Source organism: Ascoidea rubescens (genome assembly GCF_001661345.1).
Source record: "Ascoidea rubescens DSM 1968 unplaced genomic scaffold ASCRUscaffold_4, whole genome shotgun sequence".
Classification (NCBI taxonomy): Eukaryota; Fungi; Ascomycota; class Saccharomycetes; order Ascoideales; family Ascoideaceae; genus Ascoidea; species Ascoidea rubescens.
In genome coordinates, this window is record NW_017962916.1 from 538,592 (window position 1) to 558,181 (window position 19,590).

At 30.9% G+C, this 19,590-nt stretch overlaps 7 protein-coding genes across 7 annotated transcripts; 4 read left to right on the forward strand and 3 right to left on the reverse strand.

The window, feature by feature from the left end:
• Positions 1–29: 29 nt before the first annotated feature.
• Positions 30–6,166, reverse strand: MSH4 (MutS family protein MSH4; the record flags this gene model as incomplete). The annotated part of the gene is made up of 5 exons (XM_020192382.1): positions 30–162; positions 789–984; positions 1,942–4,573; positions 5,021–5,621; positions 5,790–6,166. The coding sequence occupies 5 exons, from the start codon at positions 6,164–6,166 to the stop codon at positions 30–32; spliced, it is 3,939 nt and encodes a 1,312-aa protein (XP_020048208.1).
• A 327-nt stretch (positions 6,167–6,493) lies between these two features.
• Positions 6,494–7,300, forward strand: CYT2 (cytochrome c1 heme lyase CYT2; the record flags this gene model as incomplete). Its single annotated transcript, XM_020192390.1, has 1 exon — positions 6,494–7,300. The coding sequence occupies one exon, from the start codon at positions 6,494–6,496 to the stop codon at positions 7,298–7,300; it is 807 nt and encodes a 268-aa protein (XP_020048209.1).
• Positions 7,301–7,533: 233 nt separating this feature from the next.
• Positions 7,534–8,679, forward strand: GCD14 (tRNA 1-methyladenosine methyltransferase subunit GCD14; the record flags this gene model as incomplete). The annotated part of the gene is made up of 1 exon (XM_020190458.1): positions 7,534–8,679. The coding sequence occupies one exon, from the start codon at positions 7,534–7,536 to the stop codon at positions 8,677–8,679; it is 1,146 nt and encodes a 381-aa protein (XP_020048210.1).
• A 514-nt stretch (positions 8,680–9,193) lies between these two features.
• On the forward strand, positions 9,194–9,622 carry LSM1 (Lsm1p; the record flags this gene model as incomplete). The annotated part of the gene is made up of 1 exon (XM_020189995.2): positions 9,194–9,622. A coding segment is annotated over one exon (429 nt), but the record flags the coding sequence as incomplete, so codon positions are not given.
• Positions 9,623–10,091: 469 nt separating this feature from the next.
• PRP31 (U4/U6-U5 snRNP complex subunit PRP31) lies at positions 10,092–11,693 on the reverse strand (the record flags this gene model as incomplete). The annotated part of the gene is made up of 1 exon (XM_020194478.1): positions 10,092–11,693. One exon carries the CDS (start codon positions 11,691–11,693, stop codon positions 10,092–10,094), a length of 1,602 nt encoding a protein of 533 aa, XP_020048212.1.
• A 704-nt stretch (positions 11,694–12,397) lies between these two features.
• On the reverse strand, positions 12,398–12,877 carry ASCRUDRAFT_28096 (uncharacterized protein; the record flags this gene model as incomplete). The annotated part of the gene is made up of 2 exons (XM_020190034.1): positions 12,398–12,584; positions 12,783–12,877. Coding segments are annotated over 2 exons (282 nt in total), but the record flags the coding sequence as incomplete, so codon positions are not given.
• Positions 12,878–13,424: 547 nt separating this feature from the next.
• On the forward strand, positions 13,425–19,430 carry URB1 (Urb1p; the record flags this gene model as incomplete). The annotated part of the gene is made up of 1 exon (XM_020192404.1): positions 13,425–19,430. One exon carries the CDS (start codon positions 13,425–13,427, stop codon positions 19,428–19,430), a length of 6,006 nt encoding a protein of 2,001 aa, XP_020048214.1.
• Positions 19,431–19,590: the final 160 nt, after the last annotated feature.

Genomic DNA, 19,590 nt, shown 5'->3' on the forward strand with positions numbered 1-19,590 from the left:
TGAGATATCTGTCATTTGGATCAAAATTTTCATAAGAATTTATTAATTTTCTTATCAGTAAATTTTGAGTTGAATGGTTTTAAAACATCTCCATCATCCACAAATAAATCATCTTTTGCTGAAGATTGAAAGATAATTTTAAGACCTTTGTATAGTAAAGAACTCCATTAATGAAAAGATTTAAATCGGTAATATTGATACAAAAAAACTGGGAATAATGGGGCAATGAAGAACCAGAAACACGCGCATTTATGGAAACTTTTTCAAATAACCATCTCAACACGAGAGGTGTATTGAAACTATCTGAAAATGTCAAAAGCAAAAGAAGATCAAGAGGTAGGGACTTGAAAATAGACTTCAATATGACAGGAGGAAATTAAACAATGTTGATATAGTTAAGTATCATTATCAATGGAATATACCAAACATGGCAAACATAACAAACATACCAAACAGACAAAGTGAAAAGTTTAGACAAAAACAGAAGTCTTGAATGTCTGGAATAGAACAAAATAGATCCTCAATATCAAAAGTGTTGAAATTATATCGTTCATTAATCTCAGTTACCATTTCCAAATTACATTCGACCTATCATTTCTTCAGATCCAAAACCCAATTGTTCAACAAACAAAAATAAATCAAGTGGTATAATTAATTTTTTAACAATTTTGCCAAATTGTTCCCGCACAAAAAGTACTTGTAGTCCAAATTTGCATATTTGTTTTGAGACCTGCGATAACCGATTTCCAGCTAATAAGTTTCCGAACATTCATTCTAACCGTTCAAACCCGGATAAAACGTTCGAACCAATTAACTCAATTCTTTGATTTAAATCATTGATGCCGAAAGCGTTTGATGGAATATCATCTGCCCCTTTGTTATCACTGCTTGTGTTCTTGACGTAAGTGCTGTCAACTTGACAGTCGTCGAATGAGGGGCAGAGTTTTCTTCTAGTGCTCATGACTATTAGAGTTCTCTCTCCTGCTTATTCGACGACTGTTAAACTGACAGCACTCACGTCAAGAACACTGAAAGTGATAATGAAGAGGAACTTGATAGTTCACCAAAGGCTTCTGAAATTAACGAATTATAACAGAGACTTGAATTAATTGAATCGAATGTTGCATTCAGATTTGAACGACTAAAACGAATGCTTGAAAGTGTATTAGCTCGTAACAGATGTACGGATATCGGTTAGCCAAGGTCACAACAATTTGCTTATGTAAGACTGGATCATTTTAACAAAATTGGGGTTCTTTTTCATGAGGTAAACCGTTCATTTTCATAACCTGTGAATCATTGATTGATTTTTTTGAGAACGCTTTCCTATGTGGTATTATATGATTAAAGCTGGAGTCGACTTGAAGGTTTTGTTCAAAATTCCAGAAAAATCTTTTAATTGGCCACTGAAATGTCAATTACAGTTCTGCATTCTGATACCAAAATATGCAAATACTTATTCACTGTTGTGAAACAGTTAGCCAATAAGATTCTCGAGTTTGACGTTTCATCAGCTGTACCGTTTGTACCACTCTTCTCTAGGGCTACAACATAGTCCTAGATGATTCCGAAGCCAATTCGTGCAGCCAGAAATTTGATACATCAGAAAATTGGCTGCAAGAACAGCAGAGAAAGCAAAATAACTACAATTATAATATTTTATTTTTATCATTATGAATTACTTTAGACCGAAATAGAATTATATAAAAGGCGTTGTAATTTGATCAATTTCGAAAGAATGGGATCAAGTCTTCCAATACATATTTCTAGTTCTCTTCCAGTTTACATAAAAAGCCCTAAGTTACGGTCTTAGTCCCCTGAGAATTGGAATACAGGAAGCCCTACGGTTACGACCCACGAAGGTCCGCGCGCAAAACAGCACACAGCCTAACCAACGTGACTTTTTTCTGGCAATAATTCACTATACCCGAGGTTCAGAACTCGCTTTATCGAGTTCTTCATCTTTGTTCACTGACACCTCAAGACTTCTCTCTGTGCAAGAAATTTGTTTGATGAAAGTTTGCTGAACTTGTTTAAGAGAATTATAAAACCCTTGGGGATTTGATTGATGATCATATTCATGATCATATTCATGATTCAAATGTCGCAAGCTTTGACATAGATCTAACATGACTTTCCTGTTTTTAGCAGTAAGATCAAGTCTATTGTTATGGCTTAAGAATTTTGTAGATTCAAGTCTTTTGGAGATTTCAAATGAGTGCCTGATAACACTCAGAGGAAATAACCCAAGATTTTGCACAAACTTCATTCCATAATTTTTCAATTTTGATTCACCAGTTACCACTTTGTAATGCATATCGAATTCAGACCCTTTGATATCAACACTCATATGCAATTGGACTACACCTGGCTTATTTCTCAATATCACAGGAAGGTCATGAAAATGTGTTGATAAAAAGACTGTGGGTCCAATATCAACTAAATATTCAGTGATGGCAACTGATATCGATAATCCATCGACAATACTTGAGCCTCTGCCTAACTCATCAATTATAACTAAGCTTTTATAATTTGCCTCTTCAATGATATAAGCGATTTCATTCATCTCTTGTGTGAAGGAAGACGTGTTGATATCAGTTAAAGTATCAGTGCAAATTCTAGCATTTAATTTGTGGAAAATCGGAAACATTGCATAATCAGCAGGAATAAATGAACCAATTTGAGCCATCACAACTAGCAATGCCATTTGTCTTAAATAAACCGATTTACCACTCATATTTGCACCAGTTAAAATATGTACTCGAGATGTATCCCTTGTTGAGTATGTATCGTTTGAAATATAGTCGTGATTTAATGTTGTTTCTAATATTGGATGCCTACTTGATTTTAAAACTAGTTTATCAAAGATTTCAGGGCATGTATAGCAATTCGTCGCCGTTTTAGCATTGTACGCAAAGCAGCATAATAAATCCAAAATAGCTAAAGCTTCAGATACCATAAACATTGTTGATATATAAGATTTGCACTTTTCAGTTAATTCATTAATGATGTGATCACTCATAAGAATAATTTCACTTAAAGTATCGTTTAGTCGTGAGTTACACTTTATGATATCCAATGTTGTACATTCAATAAAATTTTTTTTATAAATTCTATTAATAAATATATCTGGTAACTTGTTTGTATCGATAATTTGTGATTTTTTGATTGTTATATAAAATCCTCTTGTTGAATCAAATTTATGGTCCAAGATTAATTGATGTTCCTCAGCTATACCTTCTATTAAAAGAATAATGTCATCAATTATATTCTTATATATTTGTCTTTGAACATCTAGTAGGCCGTTTTTACCACCTTTGACAGCATAGCATTTTTGGTTTTTCAAGTCTAAGGGAGTATTACTCCAAGAACAATCTTCATTAATAGAGTCATTGATTAAATTTTTTACAGATATTAAATCAGGATGAGAACATATTTCTTTAATCTCAAGTAACAAAATCGAGTGAACATCTTTCAAGGAATGACTAATATTTAAGGAGATATTTAGTGCATGTTTTAGTAAAATAATATTATTAATATTTTGGTCTGATATGGACCTTGATTGTATTTGTTTCTTTGAAGAAATAATCAAGCAAGAAAATAAACGGTCTAAATCCTGTGAGTTCTTTAAAATGGATCTCACCTCAGATAACATATCATTATCCATTAATAACTCTCGAACTGACTCAAGTCTTAATTTGATACTTTCTGGATTTGTTAATGGTTGTAAGATGTTATTTCTCAATACCCTATAACCCATTTTGGTGACGGTTGAGTTTAAAAACTTTAAGAGAGAAATACCATGCTTATTATCAATTGAATTGTTGACTAATTCAAGTGATTTAATAGTCTTGGAGTCGATTAATAGAGTGCTTTCACATGCTTTATAAGATATCCTTAAATTGCCAAATAAAATTTGACAAGTGGAAGAATTTTTCATATACTGGATTATAGAATTAACTGAGGCTAGCAATATCGGTTTGTCAGTTAATTCATTGAATAATTTTGTGAAATCTTTTTCATAGGCATATTTCTTTATTTGTTCAAGGCCAGTTGATGGATTAAATAGTTTAGAGTTGATACCAGTTATTTTGCAATTGCCAGTGTTTATAATAGATTGAATGATTTTTATGATTTTGGATTGGTTTTGGTCATTTTTTTCAACATTAGTTAAAATATTAGTAGTAACAGTGGAAGTGTTGGAAAGGGTGGTATTGGTTGTATTGGTTGTATTGGCGGCTGATTCAATGCTTGACAAATAGTTAATTGGAACCAAAATCTCTGTAGGTTGATATATGTTTAGCTTGTGAATTGTTCTAACGTACGTCTGAGAGTCTTGAATATTCGACAAAATCAATTCGCTGGTGGCAAAGTTAAGAAAGCAAACACCAACAATGGGAGAAATGGTTTTTGATTCGTAGATGGAACAAAGGATCTTAGAAGCATTGGGATTGTAAGGTAAGGGAAGACGTGAAGTAGATGCTCTTGTAGCTGACCGAGAGGTGAAGAAGGCAGTGGAATTGACAGATCTTGACTTGTTCATTTGATCTGGTGAGTTAAGAAAACAGTTGATCTAGATCAGAAGAAACAAAGCAGAGAACTGAAGCACAAGAAAAAAATGAGGAAATAGTTCTAAGCGCCGAGGTGGTGAACATGAATAAATCTCTCTGAGAAGAAAAAGGAATACGAGAAAACTCCAACAGTTCATAACACCAATTAATACTTTCAGTAATGAAAAGATTAGGAAAAATAGAAGCCTTCAGCTGGTACATGTTCATCTATAATAGTTATACAAACTTTTTATTAACAGTAGCTGATTGTGAAGATATATACAAGACAAAAAGATAAGAAACCACAACCATCAACGCTTTGATGCACCAGCTCAATGAATGATTTTCGTTTTATAGCTCTTGATGGTGAATATGGGTTTATTGGTATCATCATCGTCTTCATTTGATGGTTCATTGATGATAATAGGCTTGGTGAAGAACATTTTATCAGCAGGATAAATTTCAATCACATAACTGATATCTCTGATTTGTTCACTCAAATCTTCAAAGGAAACCTTGATATAAATACTAATAAATGCCCAATTGAGAGTGCTATTGGTTTTATCTTTGAGAGTGAAGTTCATTTGATAAAGCGTATCATTCTCATCCAATGAGGCTAATAGTCTCCTATCAGAGTTGATATTTTCATTGTGAAGTAGGAATCTCAATTTATTTAGTGTCAATAAATTTAATCGTTCAATAATCGAGCTTATTCTACTCGCTTTAGCTTCGTTTTCTTGAAAAAAATTTAGTATATTGTAGCCCTTACCAAGTTGATAAATATCGGAGCCAATTAGATCCAACTCTTTATTAAATGGGATATAATTATAATTTTTATAATTCTTTGAAGGGTTATTTTTCAATTCAGTTATAAAATAGTTTAATCTTTTTTTTAAATTTTTCTCGTCATTTTCAATCGCAGTGATAATTCTCTTTTTTATACCAGAATTGAGTTTTTCAATCTCATGAAAAAACTCTTCTGAATTGTTTGCTTTTATCTTTAATTTTGTATTAAACATGGCTTTCAAGATTTTATTGAATAGTTTATAGTACATGAAGTCCTTGTAATATCTTGAAAGGAACGTAAGAATTATAACCACTGGCACAACATAAATGAATATTGGTATTAATATATATATGAAAACATAACCAAACAAGAAAAAATAAAATATTAATCTGACTGGTGGAGGAACGATGGACCAGAATCTTGATATTCTATTTCTCGGTTGATTATGAAACTCGAATTCGTAATTCACTTTAAAATTTCTTGATGAACTAAACAATCGAGTGATTTGATGATTGAGCATTATTTTATTGCTATTGTGATGAATAGTATAGTCATTGCTTTGATTATTTAATAACCAATTTCGGCTGTTGAAAATCACAGAATTTAGTGAAATATGTCTGAATGAGCGGTTGTTAGATAATAAACCAGTTCTATTTAATGATATTCCAGCTTGAAGATAGCTATTACGATAGTTATTTGCTGAACTACTCGCTTCTCTCAAAGAGAAATGTTCACCTTTCAATAGTGATTGAGAAGTTCTCATCAATCTCGAATATCCAGTAGTTTTGGGAAGAAGTAAAAAGGGATATAGCCCATTCCTCAATACCATGATCAGATATTAGATTATATTATAATTTTGTGTTGTCTTATATATATATATAAATAAGATAATAAAACAATAAATGAATGCTACTCTTTATCAGCCTTAGCCAATAAAATTTGATACGGATTTCCTCACGCTAGTAAAAGAAATTTCAAAAATGGTCATAATGTTGTGATTGGGAAGTGTTATTAATAATCACCGGAATATCTGTGGAAGCACATCCATATCATATCATATCAATATATAATATCAATATATGATATCAACAACATTCTACACAGAGAAATAGAATAAATAGGGTAGCGACCAATACACAACTCACATAAAACAAACATGACAGAAGAAGACAACCAGCCTAAATGTCCTGTAGATCACTCTACAAGAGAAGCCTGGTTGAGAAACAATCCAGGCTCGACTTTTACACCTCCCACAAGCAACAACACCACTACCGCCACTGCGAATGCTGCTACTGTTGATAGAAATAATAGTGATGATAGGAAATCAAATTCTTCGTGGCTAGGCTTTGGTTGGTTGTACAGCTCAAATGTGGAGGACAAGAAATCCCCAGCTAAAGTCGCAGAGAATCAACAGTGTTCCTCTGATTCCTTGGTGGAAGAGTTAATGAGTGAAATATCAATCAATAACAATAAATTGGCAGTCGACAGACAGATCTCCTCGATACCTAGAACAGGGGCCAATTCAAACTGGATATATCCCTCGCAGAAGCAGTTCTACGAAGCAATGAAACGAAAAAACTGGGATCCAGATAGCTCGGATATGAAATCTATAGTTCCAATTCACAACTTGGTTAATGAACAGGCCTGGTACTTGATCAGATTATGGGAAAAGGACCAAGGGGGCGAGAGTTGTGGAGGAATCGAGTTGACGAGCTTCAAAGGCAATTCCAAGAAGCTTACCCCAAGAGCCAGGTGGAAACTCATCATGGGATACCAAAAACCCTTTGATAGACACGACTGGACAATCAACCGATGTGGCAAGCAGGTTGATTATGTTATTGATTTCTACTCAGGTAAAACCATTCCAGGAAGCGATTTACCTAGTTTTTACTTGGACGTCAGACCCAAGCTAAATAGTTTTGAGGGCTTCAGACTAAGATTGTTTAAAAGCCTTGGTTTGTGAGCGTCTCTCACTGGTGCTTGTGAATAGAAACCCCTTTCTTGTATTCTGTGTAGGCAACACAAACACCACAGGCATCAAAAACACCAAAAACACCAAAAGAAGTATCTTTTTTATGCTGTGCACGTGGTTTTTCAGCAAGATTCAATTTTTTTTTGTTTTGAGTTTCTGAAATTTTCTGTGATTTTCAACGCTTTTCAGTTGAAGTTGGCGATTAGAGTGTAATTTCTAACAAAATGTCTTTTAATGAGTACAAGGAGTATATAGAGGAAGGCGACTTGGTACTTGCGTGGTTGAGTCGCGACAATTTCAAGCCAATTTACATTGGTGCAAATGACAATTTAAACACTAGATATGGCAGTTTCCCCCACAGTTTAATGATTGGTCAAAGATATGGTTCCCAGATATCTTCAAAATCAGGCAAAGGTTTTGTATACCTATTGGCTCCAACTCCTGAGCTATGGACATTGTCTTTACCTCACAGAACCCAGATTGTCTACACTCCAGACTCCTCATATATAATCCAAAGATTGAATATATCCTCAAACTCAAGAATAATTGAGGCTGGAACAGGATCCGGATCGTTTTCTCATGCCTTTGCAAGGTCAGTGGTCAACGATGAAAGAAATAATGGATTGGTGTTTTCTTATGAATTCCATCAAACCAGATATGAAAAGGCTCGAATTGAATTTGAAAGCCATAAACTCTTGAACAATAAGATCATACTAACTCATCGAGATGTTTGCAAAAATGGGTTTCAAGTGAATAATTTTCCGGAAAATAAGAACATAAATAATGCTATCAATGGTGATCGAAATGGAAACACTCAGATGAATGTCACTGTCATATTCTTGGACTTGCCATCTCCTTGGGATGCAATTCCTCACTTGGATAAAGTTATTACCCAAGAGCATGAAGCCAGAATTTGCTGTTTTTCTCCCTGTATCGAGCAGGTGGAGAGAACTATTCGAGCATTGAGTTCCAATAGATGGGTCCAAATTGAAATGGTCGAAGTCCAGTCAAAAAGCTGGAAGTCTCATAAGATGATGATAAAGGATATCGACGATGTTGTCAACAGATTAAAAGACATCAAAAGAAGAAAAATAAATGGTATACAGGAATTGAAAGAAAAAAACGCTCGCAGAAAACGAAACTCTTCTGACCTAGAAGAGCTCCAACCAAATTCTGAGGAGGGCAAAGAAGCACCAAAGCAAGAAAACAAAAAGGCTAGAGGCTTCAATCCATTTGGTCGTGGTTTGAGAGTGCTTGAAGGTGACGAGAATTACAACTGGCTGAACATAACAAGAATGGAACCAGAAATCAAGAGCCACACGAGTTACTTGACGTTTGCATGCAAAGTCCCCGAAAACAAGAGTAAATAGGACCCCAGTAGCATTAAATAAAGCCAATAGTACTGCAGTTCTTACTGTAGTTGCCTTCTTTCATCTTCAATGCTTCATTTCTTTCTTTCTTTCCTTCTTCCTTCACTGCTGAAGTTGCCGATCGGATGTTAGTGCTGAGATATACACATCCGTTCCAAAAGGCACGCGGAGCGACCACGAGAAATTTTGACAATTTTCCATCAAACAGAGGTGAAGCAAAAGGTGGTATTGAAACTGGTTTCGAGAAAGCTCACATTCTGGCAGTTGGTCGTCGCAGCACCTCTTCTCTATTATTGTTATCCTTTCATCAGGTTCATATGTGTATATATTGGATGCCAATTCAAAAGAAAAGGAAAAAAACAAGGTCACTCATCGCATATTAAACTCGTTCTGCACTACAAACTCTTTCACTAAATCCAACAAAACTACATTCTAAATGTTAACACAAAATCAAAGACCCCAGGGCCAATTTATTCCCAAACATAACCTACAGCAGGGCCAAAAGAGCAAAGACGAAAACCTCTACTTGGAGTCTTATCCTTTTACAACAGCAGCTGCTCTAGTTGGTTCCGTTGATAAGAAAATTTTTGTGTTGTTGAGAGATGGAAGAAACCTATTTGGTGTTCTAAGGACTTTTGACCAGTATGCTAACTTGGTTCTACAGGACACAATAGAAAGAATTTATCTATTGGAGAAGAAGTTATACGGAGAAACTTTTCAAGGAAACTTCTTGATTAGAGGCGAAAACGTTGTAATGTTTGGAGAACTAAACATTGATAAGGAGGATGTCCATTTGGAGGACTTTAAAAAAATTGAATTCAAAGAGGCCGAAAAGACTTTAAATGAAATACATCAAAAAACGATTAAAACGGAAAAGGAAAATTCAAAGATATTTTTAAAAAATGGTTTAACAAGTGATTTTACAAAAAGCGATTTATACTAGAAAACCTAGTTCAAAATAAAACCAGATTTAGTTTTACTTAACTTTATTAATTTATTTATCTTTTTTATCTTTTATTTTATTCTATTCTATTCAAACTGCTTTTCTTTTATTTTTTACTTTTTATTTATTATTTTTTCATTTATTATTTTTTTATTTTTTTCTTTCATTTTTTCTTTTTATTCTCTTCTAAATTTTTGCATTTTATGCTGTGCTTTTATTTGATTAAGAATAATTACTCACAATTTTCCATTATAGTGTGTTGAGTTGATAGTTTAGTTTTTTTTTTAAGAGTTTTTTTTTTAAAGTGTTTTTTTTTTTTTATTTTAACCGATTTATGATGAAAACAAATAACACTAACTGTTAAGTAGTAACTTGGCAGCTATGCTCAATTTAAAATAATGATGCTCAATGATGGTTGATAAAAATATCTCACTAAAACAAAGAAAATATATGATTTCCATACAATTACTTACTTAATGTTTAAATTTGTCAATCTTGTAGTCATTTTTTTAGTCATTTTAGCTTTATTTTTATTATCAATCTTATGGATTCTACTAGCCATACCTAAACCAATTTCTTCTCCATAAGCATCCAAAACAGTTTCTTCTTCTTTACCAAATTCCAACCTATTTTGGGCCTTTCTTAATTCCGACATTTGGAATTGTTCTTTGAATTTTCTAAATCTTTTGCCCCCTCGCTTTTTTGATGGTTTATCCAAGGGAATCGGTAAAGCTTTAGGTGGTCGATTATCTGGAGGCTTTGCATAATCCACCAACTTTTGGTTGATTTCCATTAACAACTTTTTCCCCATTTCCCCATTTGAATAATTATGGTTTAAATCAATTCTTGCGGCCAACACTAATTTTGATGAAACCAACTTCATTGCTTTCTTTTGCAATGAAGTATCTGGCAAGTTTGAAATGACCGGGGAGTTGTATATATATCCTTTTAATCGAATACCATTTGAACCAAAACCTAAAGCTACAGGTTTTTTCGAACCAATAGAAGAAATATTGCAAGCCGGTGTTAATGATAAGTTTTTCAAGCTACCAGTGTAAGCTAATAGTTGAGCAGCACAATTTGGACCAATTATTTCGGTTAAATTGGGGGCAAATTTGTATAGTTTTGAAGCAACATAGTTGATTAATTTTTGGATTGCAGAGTTTAGAGATAACAATAAAGAACAAGCTTTTAAAATATTATTTAACTGAGAAGTTGATAGCACTTGATTATTATTGTTATTATTGTTATTATTGCTGTTGTTATTATTATTACTATTATTATTATTATTATTATTATTATTATTATTAGTGACAATGGAGTTATTGCTGTTGTTATTTGACTTTAGATTCTTTTCATTTTCTAATAAACTTATTGTTAAGAGTAAATGCTTTTCAGGTGGTAAAATTTTCAAAAAAATAGGATCATTAATTTGATTTGAACTTTTGATTAAATTTAGGACAATATTAGCGTAATCAACAGGGTTTTCAATTAATAGAGATAATTCTGAAAACTGTTTGGAATAATGAATTTTAATGAAATTGTAAATGAACTGAATTTCGTTGTTTATTTCTACAGTTAGTTCATTAACTTTTATTAAAAAATTGTAATCATCATTATCATTATCATTATCATTATCATTATCATTATCATTATCATTATCATTATCATTATTGATTTGGTTAGTATTGATTTTCAATAATATTGAATCAACAATCGGTAGTAAGTTTGATATGGAGGTGATGTCATTAATTTTATTCAAATCCAACCTGGAAATTAAATCAGAAGTCGATAACGATTTATTATTTGATAATAAATTATTAATTTCAGTTAATAAAAGTTTGTCAGAAGAGTTCGAATTAGAAGAAACATTAGACTTACTATTTATTTCTTCATAGTCGTTTGGTTGATTATTATTGGCGTCAGCTAGGGAGTGTTGGTTATTAAGGGTGTTTGCTTTGTTATTAATACTGTTGTTGTGATTTTGCTGGTTGTCTTCCAACTCTGAGTCATCTTCAGAGTCGATATCGCTGAGATCAGCAAGTAAGGATTCCTCTAGGGACAAACCCATTGCAAAGAACAACAAAAGTAGAAGGTAAAGTGGAGCGAAGAACCACTAAAGACAACAAAGGCAGTGGATGGTTGTCGAAGAGATGAAAGACTTTGATGAAGATAACATTTTTATATTTAGATTTTGATTCAACCGAGACCAAAAATACGGGTCCGAGGGCAGTATATAACATAAAACTAAAGAGGAAACGAAAAGGAAGAGAAAGGAAAGGAAAAAAAGAGATAAAAACAAAGAGAAAAAAAGAAAAGGGAAAACTAAAAACTGTTAGTGAAGAAATAGAAATTTAGAAATAAAAGTGGAACAAACTGATAGATAAATTAAAAGTTATCGTCGCTATAGTACTTGTTAAAGAAAAGTCTCACTTTATCAAACTCAATTTTAGCACAATCCACAGCATTTTTGGTATATAGAGTCCATTTTAAGTAGTTTCTGTCGTTCGAGTTGACAAAGGGTTGTTCTTTAGTGTTGTCATGCAATTCGTTGAGTTTGACTAGAATTTCTGAGTAGTTGTTTGAATTTGCATGTTTGGCAATATATTCCTCGATTTGATTGTTCAATTTCAGAAAATCGGATTTGGAAGTGTCATTTTCGTGATTCTCAGTGTCTTCAATCACTATTGAATCGTTGATCTTGCTTAGACTTATCATTTTGTCATTTTTCTGATCTATCTCAAACAATTTTCTTAGAGGAATATCGTTATTAAAATCTATTTGAAACCCATTATAATTGATACACTTGGCATAATTTTGAATTCTTTCGCAGTTATTTTGGATTGTAATTAAACCCAAAGAACCAGCAGCTCCTTTGATGAAGTGACCTAGGTCACTTAATTTAATTAGTAGTTTATTGAAATCATTTAGATGCTTTAGTTCAATTTTGAAAATTATGTTACTTTTAGACTGTTGGAAGATGAAATCTTCTTCATCTTCTGAGTTTTTAATTAAATTTTCATCGATTTCCTTTTCAATATAAGGCACTTTGAAATTGCTAAAATAATCCAAGTTTTTATTGTTTTTAAAAATGTTTTTGAATATTTTATCAAGGATCAAGTCCATTTTCTGAAAGGTGTTTTTAGTTTGAGCAATAAACGTCAACACTAAATTTTTGGAAAAATCCGGCTCGTCTTCATCAAGAGATAGTATATCATTCAAGATTTCCCAGTCTATAAGATTCTGATCGTCTAGTATTTCCTCCTCAGGATCATTAACGTTCTCGTCGTTATTGGTTATGGGCTGGACATATCTGTGAGTGGGAACAGCAATAAAGGGATCCTCTCTTTCAAACCTCAAAATGTCATTATTCATGGCTGATGTGGGGGAACAGAACTAACCAAACTGACCAGATACAACAGCTGAAAACACAACTCAGCGAAACAGTGCTTCTTACAATTGAAATCACTTTTACAGATGAAATAATCCTCGCAATTGCAATATTTCTCACTTCCTCACAACAAAAACAAAAATTAAAACAAGTTAAATTTTCGTTAAGGAGCAAAACCATTCTGAACACAGACGCACCTTGGCACGCATTTTCACACGCATTTTCACACGCATTTTCGCACGCACTATCTCACGCACCTTTCGGAAAATTTTTATCACCTTTTGGGAAATGTTTTTCATCTTTTTATGAAATTCTTTTTGATCTGCTTCTTTAAACACCAAAGGCGACAAAAGTGCACAACCAGGCAAACAAACTCGACCTTTTGCACAACTAGTAGGTGGAATTGTTGCTATGAACGCTAATGAACTTACCATTGATCATGAATCTGTCACTTTTTCCAAGACAGATGCTCAGAAAAGAAAGAAACTAAAATACCAACCCTCATCCAGCTTTCGCATTGACGATAATTTGCTACTGACATTCAACGAGATCTTAAAATTCAATGAAAAAATTATAAAAAAGGAGATATCCAAAGACTCCAAAGACATCTCACACTCCCTGGCTGAATTGTCTCCGTTAATTCATTTTATATCTCAGAAACACATCTCGAATTTTGTTTCTGCATGGAGTTATTATTCAACCGTAAATGATCACTCCAATTTTAATCTTTTCACTAAAAACATTTCAAGCTATATCAATATTTTAGATTTCTTTTACCAAAGATTGGAGTTGTACGATAGCCATAATAAAAACACAAATATTCAGGACTCTATATCCTCATTTATCAAATCCCTATACGAAAATCAAACAAATTTAAAGGTCATTTTCAAATCTTTGAATAACTTGAACAATAATAATAACTCAACTATAATTTCAATTCTAAATTTATTAAACAAAATCGCATTATTTAATGATTCGTCTCTTATCGATGATTTCATTTCCATTTTTTTCCAATTTAATGCTCTTTCTATAGACCTTGATCCCACTAATGAGACCAGCAACAACAACTCTGCAGCTTTGAATACAAATGATACATCGATATCAGCAAATTATCTAGTAAATCTTTACAAATTGCTAATTCCTTCAAAATTAAACTCCAATAAAATTTTAAATTCTTACTCCATTCGTTATAATTTCATTTCGTTTTATTTAAACTTAATTCACCATTCATCTCCCTCAATTAGAAAAAGTTTATTACTAATTAATCAAAATAATAACAATAAAAATAATAAAACTAATATTTCTTCAAATAACTTTATAAATAACAATAAATCATTCATAAATAAGATTTTAACCACTTGGTTTAAGTTCATGCCCACCAATGATCCTGATAATTTAATCATAAAGACTCTATCTATTTTCAAAGAGAAAATTATAAAAGAATCTTTATTTAAGAAAATCACTAAAATCCAACTATTCAATGATTTATCCTTAAATAAACTTCTACCTCTCTACTCAAAAAAGGATGATTCAATTATCCAAGAATTCGATGAATTCTTAAACATTTATTTTTTAAACGAAGAATTCGGTATTATAAATTTAAATGCCAACCAAAGCTTTCTTTTTCAAAGTAACTACCAAAATAATTATTTAAATAACTACAATGCTAATCAAAATAACTTCATCACAATAAATAACAAGAAATTTCCTACTCAAAATAAATTGATTTACAATTTCATCATAAATTTAAAACCTTGGGAAAATTTATATCACTCAAAATTAATTATAAACATCTTTAAAAAATTGCCAGAGTTGATTCCTCCTTATAATCTCAACTCATCTTTAAGTTCTTTAAATCTTGATCCAAAATTATCTTCTTATTTCATTGGCCAGTCATATTTCTTACAAAACCAAATCAATATAAATATCAAATTGCCAAATTTATCTAACATTGATAATAATTTATCAAAGATTTCAATTGATTCTGTTTTCGAATTGATTTTACCTTCAAATTTATCAAAACTAAATATAACTAAAGCTTTCAAATTTGACGCCCTTCTAATTCGACAAATCATTATCCAATTATTAATTTCAATCTTTAAAAAATTTGATCTTTTTTCTCAATGGTTCAAAGCCTCTAATTTATTAGATGACTTGTCAATTTTGGTTTCAAAATTCCAAAATTCGTTTCCAGATTTATCAATAGTCTTATCTTGTTTGACCGATATTAATAATAAACACATGTCTTTGCCTAATGATAACCCCAAAAATTATAAATTAATGATTTTATCTTTATTAATTTTAATCAATGATTATATAAATACATTCTCAAACATTAATTTCCAATTTCCAAATTTAGATTTTTTCATAAATTTATTCGATCAATCAAGTTTTAGTGGTATTGATTTAATTTTGTTGGATAATTTTTTCAATTTACAAAATAATTCTCTATTATCTAATATTAATAGCAATAATGCTTCAACAAATATTAGTAAATGGTGGATTCCCTCAAAGTCTTCTAATTCTTTGTTCACAAGTTTAATAAAGTTAAATTGCGTTAATTATTCTTCCAATTTAACCATAAACAACAAAATTTTAAAATTATTAAATAATTTAATTAGTTCCCATCAAACTTTGATTTTTAGTGCTCCCAACTCAATTACTAACAGTAATTCAAAAATATTGATCCCCCAAACATATTCACTATTACACTCACTAAATTTGATTTATCACGCACGTTTTAGTAATGATGTGAATTTTCAATTCCAAAAAATCTATTCCTTGTTAGACAATACAATTTCAAGAGTGATACAAACACCTTACAAGTATCTTGATATTTCTAAAAAAACTAACTATTTAAGTCCCTTTTTGATTACCTTTATTGAACAACTTAAGTATATTGATAAGAAAACCGATTATGATATTGTACTACTTTGGGTATTGAAATTCTTTCAATGTCTCATTATATCTGGAGAATCAAATGTTGAAATCTTTCAATATTTGAAACTAGAATTACGAGGCAAGGATAAATTAGTGGATGAAATTTTATTCAGCAAGAATTCGCTAGAAAATGTTTTTTTAATTAGCACTAATGATGAATCATTACTTGAAAATGATGCAAGTTTTCATATTGCTGAAAATTTGAATATTCTCACTGAAACTAAAAAAAATAGTATAATTTCTCAGTTTTCTTATTTCGAATATATCTTATCCGAACCCTTTAACGAGCTATCCGGTATCAAGCAAGATTTTCCTAACAATGATCTTGACTTTGTGGGGCTACTTTTTAGAATAAAGCTTCTAATTCAAAATAATAAACTTTCATTCAAGAAGGCAAATTCGAAGACTGTTCTATCCACAATGATTGCTCAAGTTTTCAAGTACTTGTCAATGAATTTTGATATAATGATCTTGTTTATCAAAAATTGCACTCACTGGGCTGATTTGGTTTTTAACTCGAAAAACGAAATTACAAATGAAAAGTCATTACATGTTCTAGCAGAAATATCGAGGTTTTTCTTTGAAGTTTACCAAAAAATCAATGAAGATGAAAAAACAATTGATATCAACAAACCTAATATATTTGGCTTGTATTCAGAATACATAAAATTGATTTTAAGAGCAAAAAGCAAAAGTCAAGATATGATCAAGTTGTTAGACAACTCTTTCTGGTCCTTGCCAGACAAAGTGATTTCTGACTATTCTTTGACTGCATCTGATTTCAAAGATAATTTTATTAATGTGCTATTGAAGCAATTCTATTCTAGAAAAATGGAAATTCCAGTTAGTATGATGGTTACAGCATTGAAAAGTCTCAAAGATTCGAAAATTTTGGATTTGTCTCCTATCTTATATAATATAGTAGATAACAACCTCATCGAATCTATTGATAAAGAGCATGCTAAAGAAATTGCATTATTGATAATTGATGAACCATATAATTACCCAATTTTGGGAGCGATAATGAAAAACCAAAATAATGTCTTTGATTACGTTGTTTTTGAGTTGGAAAATATTATATCTTCAAATAATTTGAATCCATCAACAACTAACTTATTAATCTTACATATCACTTCTTGTTTCAAAGAGCACATTATTTCAAAATTTATTAAAAGGCATCGAAATAAAGATTTGCTAAATTCCCTTATTGAAAAATCACTCAAAATTATATTTATTTTGCTTCAAAATGATGAGTTTTTCAACTTCCTGTTGCATAAAATTATTGATATAATTGTTGATCAGATTAAGTTTTTTTCCGAAAATGATAAACTCTTTATAATAAGCAAGTTGTTTAGTGTTAATTTTAACCTATTTACTAATGAAAATGACAAGGTTTTTATATTATCTAAATTTCTTGGATTAGTTCAGAATTTGAAAGAATTTATTAATCTGAAAATCATCAAGAATTGGTTTAACAATTTTATTTTAGATTTAAATAAACAATTTTCTTGGATCAATACTGGTCAGAAAAACATAAAAGAAATTAAACCTATAATAAAAAATCTCAACTCTTTTCTCCGTTCTGATAAAAATTTATGTCTCTGGAATATAATTTCAGATAAAAGTTTGTTAAACATTCAACTAGAAATATTATTGGGTTCAAATAATTTGCTACTTGATAACGATATTTTAATATATATTAATTTAATATTACTTGATCACCAGCGATACAAAAAGTTGGCTCAAACAAATAGATTATTGCAGATATTAATCAACAATAGCAACATTGTATTCAATAGAAAAGATGTTATCAAGGTAAATGCAATGACCAATAATTCTCAAGCTACAAAAGATATTACAGATTTTTCAATCACAGATATTAAGTTTCTAACAAGTTTAATTTTGTACAAGTTGATTAAGTATGATGCAAATCAAGTACATGATTATAATTTACAAGAGCAAATTTTATTATTTTATTCGGGTTCAATAAATTCATACGACTTGATTTTTTTCAAAATATTAGAGATCATTGAAACTCGGTCCAGAAGTTCATGGATGAACAATTATCTGATTGGGAACAATTATCTGATTGGCTTCGAATTCATTGAGATTGAAGAAATGAGCAACACTAGTGAACTTGAAGAAATCAGATTCATCTCTAAAAATAAAGAAAAAAACCAAAAGAATACCAGAAGTAAACTCACTGTATCACTATCAAAAAAGTTGATTGAACTATCATGTAATAATTTTATAAATCAAAAAATTGACATTTTTGAAGAGAAAATTGAAAATAATTGGGATGCTCTTAGTGCATATAACAGTCAATACAAAGAAATTAAATGTGTGGACTATCGTCTGAACAGTACCATCACACATTTGTCGATTTATGATGCAAGATTTTTGAGCTTATTAATATTAAATAACAAAGAATTTGTTACCATCAAAGACAATGTGATTAAATTCAATATAAGACGATTGATAGAGATGAGGCTTTTAGAATTTATAATTGTCAGTTTGAATTCAACTGATCAAAGATTGGTAAGTATTCTGCTAAAGATATTAAGTAATATCTTGATTGAAATGGAAGATAACGAGAAAAAAGCCACGAATAACCATCTCGAAAGTAATGAAACAAACGAATCCACAAAACAGGGCGATCAAAATGATAAGCTGCAAAAAAAGAATTATACTATCAGAGATGGATATATAATAAAAATTTTACTCAGTAAATTATTTTTCACTTTGAGAACAGATGGTTTTAACAAATTATCAAACATTTTCCTAGTTCAAATATCTAGAATTGTTAAAATTTTAAACAATCCAACTCATTTCTTATATAATAAGGTATTTTGGTATTTATTAAACACCAATAAATTTAATATGAGCGAATTGCCCATCTTTAAAAACATAATTAAAATTGGGGGCAGCACTAACGATAATAAAAATAAAAATAAAAACATTAGCACCAATATCAATAACTATAATAGCGCAAACTTTATAAGAGAAATTAATTGGATAGTTGATGGAATTTTAGTTGGATTGAAAGATGAAAAAGATCTAAAAGTGTTAATAAAAAGTAAAGCGCTTGATTGGATTTTGTCCTTTTTGAACATGATTACTTTATCCAATGCATTGAGGTTTAAACTTAATTTAGTTTTGGCTAAAATTCAGGAACTTAACAATGATATTAATTTTGATAACAATTGGAACCTATTAATAACAAGATTCGGTGATTTATGTTACTTAGAACAAAGAATTTCTGGATTGAATAAAAACGAATTGAAATCTATCAATAACATCAATACTAGTGTTAATATTATTGATCAAAACAAAATGAATCACAATTCAGAAGAGCTAATTAACTTGAAATCCATAGCCATCAGATATCAAATTTTAAATGAAAATAATAAGAGGATCAAAAAGTGGACAGAAGATGACTTTGTCAATAGCATTAAAAGAATTTGCAGTAAATATTAGCCATATAAATTGATAGGCTAATAAGATATGGCTTACTCGTTGATAATTTTTTTCACAAGAGTGAATTTGAACGTGCCAGACTGGAGATTGATATGAGATCTATTGTTTTATATATTGATATGTTACTTAAAATAAAGTTTTGATAAGCCTGTGTTCAAAA